Here is an 8,534-nt window from a genome sequence, read left to right on the forward strand (position 1 = left end):
ACACACACACACACACACACACACACACACACACACACACACACACACACGCACTATCCACTATGCACACACTCAATGCTTAGGCACAGAAACACACACAGAACAACATGTATGGAGACAAATACGTACCCTCAAATTCTCACGCATACAGATGTCTCCAAACACACAAAATGCACACACCCTACACTCACACAAATATGCAGACACACACTTTACACAAACAATGCAACTGTCAAGTTGAGCCTTGCTGTGCCTCATCCATCCTTGTGCTTGTCTAACAGACATCGATGAGTGTGAGGACACTCCTGACATCTGTGACGGAGGCCAGTGCACCAACATCCCAGGAGAGTACCGCTGCCTCTGCTACGACGGCTTCATGGCCTCCATGGACATGCGGACCTGCATCGGTGAGACCAGCCTCCCGGTGTGACATAAACCACCCAGCATTACTGTACAGTCAGGAGAGGAGACTTAGCCATTCCTCTCTCTCTCTCTCTCTCTCTCTCTGTCTCTCTCTCTCTCTGTCTCTCTCTCTCTCTCTCTCTCTCTCTCTCTCTCTCTCTCCCTCCAGATGTGAATGAGTGCGACCTGAACCCCAACATCTGCCTGCACGGGGACTGTGAGAACACCAAGGGCTCATTCATCTGCCACTGCCAGCTGGGCTACTTTGTGAAGAAGGGCTCCACTGGCTGCACAGGTACTGCACTGCTGCCCTGCCCTGCCCTGCCGGCGCAGCCCGCCGGCCCCCTGTACAGCCACTGAACGTGGCCAGAGGCAGTTAGGAGTTTGGTTCAGACAAGGGAACGGGTCTGTAGGCCAGAATTAGCAACGCCATTAATTTCCCGTCAACTGCTAACGTCACCTCTGTGTGATGATAATGAAGTTATGTAAAATAGATTTCAAATGGAACATATGTAATATAAAATGTTACATAAGTTTTCAGATAAAGTATTATGCTTTTATTATGCTTTAGTGATACAAAGGCCAATACTTAACACAGTGGTAAGTGCATATGTAGCATAGCGATAGTGTTTTAATTAGTGTATAATGTCTGTGTGTAGATGTGGATGAGTGTGAGATCGGGGCTCATAACTGCGACATGCACGCTGCCTGTGTCAACGTTCCCGGGAGTTTCAAGTGTCGTTGCCGTGACGGCTGGGTAGGAGATGGCATCAAATGTGTTGGTAAGTAGGCCCTCGGTAACGTCTCATTAGTAAAGGTCACAAATGTAGTAAAGCTTTGGTGAGATGAAAGGGTATTGTGAAAAAGTTACATTATAGAAAGGAACATATTTTACTTCAATAATGCCAGAGGTAGAGGATGTTTGTCAGAGGCTTTTAAAAATGCTTCCATGTCTTTGGTAATAGTCGAACAATAGTGGGGCCTGTGTAAAATGTCAAAAATGAAGTGAGTAAAGTTAAGTGAGAATTGAATGTTGCTGTGTAAAGCCACTGAGTGACTCTTTACACCATCATGACTTCAGACCTGGATGAGTGTGCCACCGAGGACCACAGCTGCAACCCCAACGCCAACTGTATGAACACACCCGGCTCGTACCGCTGCGTCTGCAAAGAGGGCTTCAACGGCGATGGCTTCTCCTGCTCAGGTGAGACAGGAGAGATGCACAGAGAAATGCATATTTGCATTAAATATGAAGTCAAAGTATCGTTCAATATATTTTCCAAGTACTATTTGTACTGGCTACAAGTTGCTTGCAGGGTTTATTCAAAAGAGCTCACACTGACATGAAGGAGTAGAGTTTATTATAGAAGGCCGGGGGTAGGAGTACAGATTGAGGAGTGGAAGTGGATCTTTTTCTCTGAAACTTGTGGGGTTTGGAGAGAGGCTTGGTGGAGCGAGCTGATATGTGTGCTAATGTGTTGTTTATGACCCACAGACATGGATGAGTGTGCTGACAATGTGAACCTATGTGAGAACGGCCAGTGCCTCAACGCTCCTGGTGGCTACCGATGCGAGTGTGAGATGGGCTTCACCGCCACAGACGACAGGAAAGCCTGCCGAGGTAACGGCATCAGCACTCTTCCTCTCCAGCCTTAACCGTAGTCCCTACTGCCAGTAATGCAGTGCATACTAAGAGTTAGCCATTAGCACATTGTTTCCTGTTGGCCGGTCTATGCTGGCTTTGGCCCGGCGCAGAGTAAGTAGGCTCTACAAGCCAAATGTACTGAATGTAGGTTAGTGACACTGGCTACAGACTTATGCATATTACTGCCCCGTAGACTACTACAGTCTACTACAGACTACTTTCTGTAGTCTAGAGAATATGTCCTGTTGTCCAGTACAAACATATTCCAAGCCAAACCCCTTTCCTGTTTCCGCTCTCACAGATATTGATGAGTGCAACTTCCAGAACATCTGCATGTTCGGAACATGCCAGAACTTGCCGGGAATGTTCCGCTGTGTGTGTGACGACGGATACGAGCTGGATCGCAGTGGAGGAAACTGCACTGGTGAGAAACACAAGACTGATGACTAAAAAGACAAAGCTAATGAACACTCCCACCGAGAGAGCCTGTGGCTATAATACTGAAAACGAATGATCAGAAAAGTGCAGCACAGCATCCAATACGTGATCATGTAGCAAAGACAATATTGATCACATCACAGTGAGATACACTGTGTGTGTGTGTCCATATGATATCTGGGCACCTACTCATACACAGTCTTCAGCAATCTGTGTAGCAAAGTACCGGTGTGCTGGAGATGTCATAGCAAAGCTAAGCTTCTTGTTGGCATAGTCATCCACAGACAGTTTATACTCATCAGACTAGCCTCCTGTGGCCCAAGTAACACAACAGTAGCAGCTGGCCTGCAACCAGTCTGGCCCTTAATCTCCAGCCACCCTCACCTTAATGTCCATTATTTCCCTGTAATGAACACATGCCCATGTCTCCCCCTCTCAGATGTGAATGAGTGTGCAGACCCTGTGAACTGCATCAACGGCCTGTGTGTGAACACGCCAGGAAGCTACCTCTGCAACTGCCCAGCCGACTTTGAGCTCAACCCCACTGGAGTGGGCTGTGTGGGTAAGCCACTATAGCATCCCCCTGCTGAAAGTAACTGAGTGTGTGTGTGTCTGTGTGTGTGTGTGTGTGTCTGTGTGTGTGTGTGTGTGTGTGTGTGTGTGTGTGTGTGTGTGTGTGTTTGTGTGTGTCTGTGTGTGTGTGTTTGTGTGTGTGTGTGTGTGTGTGTGTGTGTGTGTGTGTTTGTGTGTGTGTTTGTGTGTGTGTGTGTGTGTGTGTGTGTGTGTGTTTGTGTGTGTCTGTGTGTGTGTGTGTTTGTGTGTGTGTGTGTGTGTGTGTGTGTGTGTGTGTGTGTGTGTGTGTGTGTGTGTGTGTGTGTGTTGCGTGTGCAGGGACTATGTAGTGTTGCTGTACCATTCAGTGAAAAGGAGGGAATGATCAAAAGATATGAGGGGGTAAGTAGAGGAAGGAGTCAGGCAGGAATAGATGATGAATGGGAACCATTATAGTCTTTCTATCTGGCTCTTCCTCATCCCCACTCTTCTCTCTCTCCCTTTCTTTTTTCATTCTTTCATTCTCTGTCCTCTCTCCATCTCTGTCTCCCTCTCTCTCTCCCTCTCTCAGACACGCGTGTGGGGAACTGTTATCTGGACACATTGGCCCGTGGGGATGGGGGGATCTCCTGCAGTGCTGAGATCGGTGTGGGGGTCACTAGAGCCTCCTGCTGCTGCTCGCTGGGGGGTGCATGGGGCAACCCCTGTGAGCTGTGCCCTGCAGTCAACTCAAGTATGTGCTCCACCAACACACACACACACACACACACACACACACACACAGACACGCAGACACGCACGCACACACACACACACACACACATTCAAACTCATTCTCTCTCCACCTCTCTCTCTCACACACACAGAGACACACACACACACACACACACTCTCTCTCTACCTCTCTCACACACACATGCACACTTATAAACATACATTTACTGATGCACAAACGCCTAAATGTCATGGAGTTATGATTTGCATAAGATATCAAAAGTGTATCTCTAGAGATTGTACATTTATACCCGCATTTCTCTTCCTCCCTCTCTTTCTCCTTTCCTCCCTCTCTCTCTCTCTCTCTCTCTCTCTCTCCCTCTCTCTCTCTCTCTCTCTCCCTCTCTCTCTCCCCCTCAGCTGAGTACAAAACATTGTGTCCTGGTGGTGAGGGCTTCCGGCCAAACCCCATCACAGTCATCCTGGAGGGTAAGGCACATGTGTATCTCCTCTCTCTCTCTCTCTCTCTGTTTTTTCTCCCGGGCAGCCTGTAGTATGTAAACACTGTGCCCTTGCCAGAGTTGGCTCTGGTTTAACCTCACAGAGGACTTTTGGTGGTCTGGCCTCTGGTGCATTCTGTAATGAGCGGGTTGTTTCTCCTAGCCAGCACTGGGCCTGTGCTCTGTCTTTGCTGTCGGGCAGGGTTGCTTCACTGGTCCTCTCACAGAGATGAGCAAGAGGTCCGAGCCCGGGAGTGTGTTCCTAATGAGTGTTCTCTCTGTTCTTCTGCCACACTTTCTTTCTTTTCTTTCTCTCTCTCTCTCTCTCTCTCTCTCTCTGTTTTCTCTGTCTCTCTTTCGCTGTGTCTGGAAAACAGATATAGACGAGTGCCATGAGCTTCCTGGCCTGTGCCAAGGGGGCAACTGTGTCAACACATTTGGGAGCTTCCAGTGTGAGTGCCCTGCTGGGTACTACCTGAACGAGGAGACCCGCATCTGTGAAGGTGAGAACACACACCTGCCCAGCCAGGGCCGTTTGTAATGGGCTTCCCCCAGAGTACTGCACAGCAGGTAGTGGGCCTTCATGAACAATGGATACGACCAGATGTACATGTTTTTATTCTCCACCAGAAAATGATTTACATTATAGTCAATGTATATAATGTAGGGCATTTCTAATACTTACTGTTGTCCTCTGCTCCTTCTAGACATTGATGAATGCACAGCCCACATCGGCATCTGCGGGCCGGGTACCTGCTACAACACTCTTGGAAACTACACCTGTGTCTGCCCACCTGAGTACATGCAAGTCAACGGAGGCAACAACTGCATGGGTAAGATCCATGAGAGGACAGTCTGTCTTGGACTTAGCTGAGTGTTTCATGCATGTTTCACTGAGACCCTGGTTATGACCCTTTGTTGTGTTGCCATGGCAGACATGAGGAAGAGTGTGTGCTACCGCAACTTCAACGACACGTGCGAGAACGAGCTGTCTTTCAACGTGACCAAGAAGATGTGCTGCTGCGCCTACCTCGTGGGCAAGGCCTGGAACAAGCCGTGCGAGCCCTGTCCCACCCCAGCTACATGTGAGCACTCTGTCTGTCCCTCCGTCTCCTGCCCACCCCACCCCCTCCCACTGTCACTGTGTAGCACCAGTTATACCATTTATGCAGCTTGTAGTCAAAATATCTTTAAAAAGCAGGAAAAATGCATTTCTCAGAAATACCAGATGAAGTTGAAGATCACCTTAATACATAAAAGTCCTAGGGTGATTTTTGTTGCATGAATGTTACATGAGAGTTGATTCCTGAATCATTTCATTTGTAATCCCCCACCCACACACATCTGTCTTGTCCCTCTGCAGCTGAGTATCAGATCCTGTGTGGTAGCCAATCCCCTGGCTTCATAATTGACATCCACACTGGACAGCCTGTTGGTGAGTTCTTCATATCCCAGCATCACTTCACTTCACAAGTTCATTCACTTTTTACTCCATTTTTAAACAAACTTCTGCAAAACCACATTTAGAGTTAATATTCCTCTTAGATCTTCCTCTTAAGAAATGTCCAATAGAGAAAAGTGTATTTAAGCTCAATTAAGTGGAACACAACTGAACACAAATTAGTAACAAAATAAATATAAAAATATAAATATAATATAAAGTGTATTGAAGGCTGAATTGGTAACAAAATGGAAAACAAGTATGTTCCATGTCGACAAATTTAGCATAAGAGAGTAAATGCAGGAGCCTGTTAGTTTAATGCCAGGCTCCAGAAAGAGTTTTACTGATGGTAGAAGTGCATTGCTTTTACATTCAGCCAGTAAACACATGCTTTAAGTGCCTCTGACACTGGCCACGTGAGCTGCCTGTTCTGCGGCACAAGCTAAGCTACAGTACATTAGGTGGTAGCACAACACTCACCACCAACTTCAGCCATAAATCATTTGTGACAGAATATTGCAAGTCACTGAAATGTATCATATATCTAAGTGACTTTTTTCCCCAGGTGTTTTCTCAGTGCTTAAGAAATGAATAATCATGGCCGTGCTTTTGGCGTGATTTTCATCCACAGATATTGACGAGTGCCGCGAGATCCCTGGCATCTGTGCCAACGGCGTGTGCATCAACCAGATCGGCAGCTTCCGCTGCGAGTGCCCCATGGGCTTCAGCTACAACAACATCCTCCTGATCTGTGAAGGTACATTCCTCCATAGCACAGCCACACTGTTAGCCCTTAGACACAGCAGCAGCACTAGCAGCAGCTCCTCAGACTGGGGGGGGGAGCTGATCAGCAGAATGCACGCAGCGTAGACCTTCCCCACATGAATTATCCCCCCCCCCTTGTAAAGCAGAGTGGAGGATTGGTCCCACAGGAGCCAGCAGCGGCATGCAGCTGCCAAGGATTTCAATCACACTAACGCAGGGACCGGGGAAGGGGACTGGGAACCAGGCCCAAGCTGCCGACATTCTCGGGGGCCCCCGCCGCTTGCGCGTGTTAACCTCACAATGTTCCTTTACGAGACGTTTATGGATAGTTTGACTGATTGTGCCCCCCACCACCTCCATGCCCCCCCTCCCTGCCCCCCCTCATCTGTCTTTTCTCCTCAGACATTGACGAATGCAACAGTGGCGAGAACCTGTGCCAGCGCAATGCCAAGTGCATCAACATCCCCGGGAACTACCGCTGCGAGTGCTCGCCCGGCTACAAGCTCTCCCCAAGCGGGGCGTGCGTGGGTGAGTCCGCTCCCAGCTTTGGGGAAATTGTCATTGCAATGACAGGGGATGAAGTTTCTCGGGAGGTTCAGCTGGCCGCTTTGATTCCCTGCAGCCTTGTTAGTTGTCAATGTTGTTTAATTTGTTTCTCTTCTCTATTGTGCTGACATTTTGTCTTTCTCATGCTGCCGTCAGACCGCAACGAGTGCCAGGAGATCCCCAACGTCTGCAGCCAGGGCGAGTGCATCGACACGCAGGGCAGCTACCGTTGCCACTGCCACAACGGCTTCAAGGCCTCGGCCGACCAGACCATGTGTATGGGTAAGGACCCCATCCTTCAGGGCCTGGCATTGAATGTTGCAAACTGCAGAAGTTCTGACTCACATCGATCTTACCCCTTACCCCCCTTCTTGTTTGTGTGCAGACATTGATGAGTGCGACAGGCAGCCATGTGGCAACGGCACCTGCAAGAACTCAGTGGGCTCCTACAACTGCCTGTGTTTCCCCGGCTTCGATCTCACACACAACAACGACTGCATGGGTAGGCCAGCCCTCCGCCTGAAAGTCTTAGCACTCTCTCTCTCTATCTCTCTCTCTCTCTCGCTCTCTCTCTCTCTCTCTCTCTTCCTCTCCCTCTCTCTCATTCTTTGTGCCGCCATTTTATGGACCTATTAGTCATCTCCTTCAGCTCATATCCTCTGCTGAGTGATATGGATGTGCTGGGAGAGTGGAAGTGATGATGCGAACTCCAGCTGATGACTAACTCTCTATCTCTCCTCCCTCACTCACTCATCCTTCCTCCTCCCTTATCTATCCATCGCCTCACGTCCCCTCTCTCTCTCTCTCGCTGTGCAGATATTGATGAGTGTAGTACGCAGGCCGGCCAGGTGTGTAGGAATGGCCAGTGCATCAACAACGTGGGCTCTTTCCAGTGCCTGTGCCTCGATGGCTATGACCTCACCCCTGATGGCAAGAACTGCGTTGGTAAGATGTTCTATTCTATTCTATTGTATTCTATTCGTGTGTCTAATGCTCATCAGAAAGTGAACTCGTCTGTGTGAACTGATGCCCTTCTGTTGCATTAACGCTGCTGCCCTTTTGTCTCAGATGTAAATGAGTGTGTGACGTTCCCCGGGGCCTGCTCACCTGGCACCTGTCACAACCTGGACGGCTCTTTCCGCTGCATCTGTCCGCCGGGCTACTCCGTGCAGAATGACCAGTGCATCGGTGAGATCCCCCCTGGCGCCGAAACACACACACACACACACACACACACACACACACACCTCCAACATATCAAACATTCAGCAGCTTTAGGAGCTCCGCTGCTCTATAGACAATGCCACAGGACTCAGAATTAGAACAGACAGATTCCTGACAGATTTGTGCCACCACTGTTTGAAGGCGGATGGATGGTGACAGTGTCCTGGGTCATGCCAGTGGCAGCCTGGTAGGGGTGTGGTGGTGGCCTGCGCTTATGTGGGCCATCTGCTGCCATGCAGCCCTAAGCCCTGCCCGACTGCCCTGAGGACGCCCCTGACTCTCACCCATTCCTCACCTTCCACCTCTC

At 49.2% G+C, this 8,534-nt stretch overlaps 1 protein-coding gene across 2 annotated transcripts in view; it reads left to right on the plus strand.

Moving 5' to 3' along the window:
* Positions 1-8,534, plus strand: part of fbn2b (fibrillin 2b) — a 56,672-nt gene that overhangs the window by 36,912 nt on the left and 11,226 nt on the right. For both annotated transcript variants that reach the window (XM_031575160.2, XM_031575161.2), the window contains exons 30-48: positions 282-407; positions 572-697; positions 1,062-1,184; positions 1,484-1,606; positions 1,898-2,023; positions 2,349-2,471; positions 2,925-3,047; positions 3,609-3,770; positions 4,172-4,240; positions 4,629-4,754; positions 4,959-5,084; positions 5,187-5,336; positions 5,615-5,686; positions 6,324-6,449; positions 6,860-6,985; positions 7,160-7,285; positions 7,389-7,505; positions 7,820-7,948; positions 8,072-8,191. In XM_031575160.2, coding sequence (XP_031431020.1) covers positions 282-407; positions 572-697; positions 1,062-1,184; positions 1,484-1,606; positions 1,898-2,023; positions 2,349-2,471; positions 2,925-3,047; positions 3,609-3,770; positions 4,172-4,240; positions 4,629-4,754; positions 4,959-5,084; positions 5,187-5,336; positions 5,615-5,686; positions 6,324-6,449; positions 6,860-6,985; positions 7,160-7,285; positions 7,389-7,505; positions 7,820-7,948; positions 8,072-8,191 — 2,319 coding nt within the window. The remainder of the gene's footprint in view (positions 1-281; positions 408-571; positions 698-1,061; positions 1,185-1,483; positions 1,607-1,897; positions 2,024-2,348; positions 2,472-2,924; positions 3,048-3,608; positions 3,771-4,171; positions 4,241-4,628; positions 4,755-4,958; positions 5,085-5,186; positions 5,337-5,614; positions 5,687-6,323; positions 6,450-6,859; positions 6,986-7,159; positions 7,286-7,388; positions 7,506-7,819; positions 7,949-8,071; positions 8,192-8,534) is intronic.

Source organism: Clupea harengus, chromosome 10 (genome assembly GCF_900700415.2).
Source record: "Clupea harengus chromosome 10, Ch_v2.0.2, whole genome shotgun sequence".
Classification (NCBI taxonomy): Eukaryota; Metazoa; Chordata; class Actinopteri; order Clupeiformes; family Clupeidae; genus Clupea; species Clupea harengus.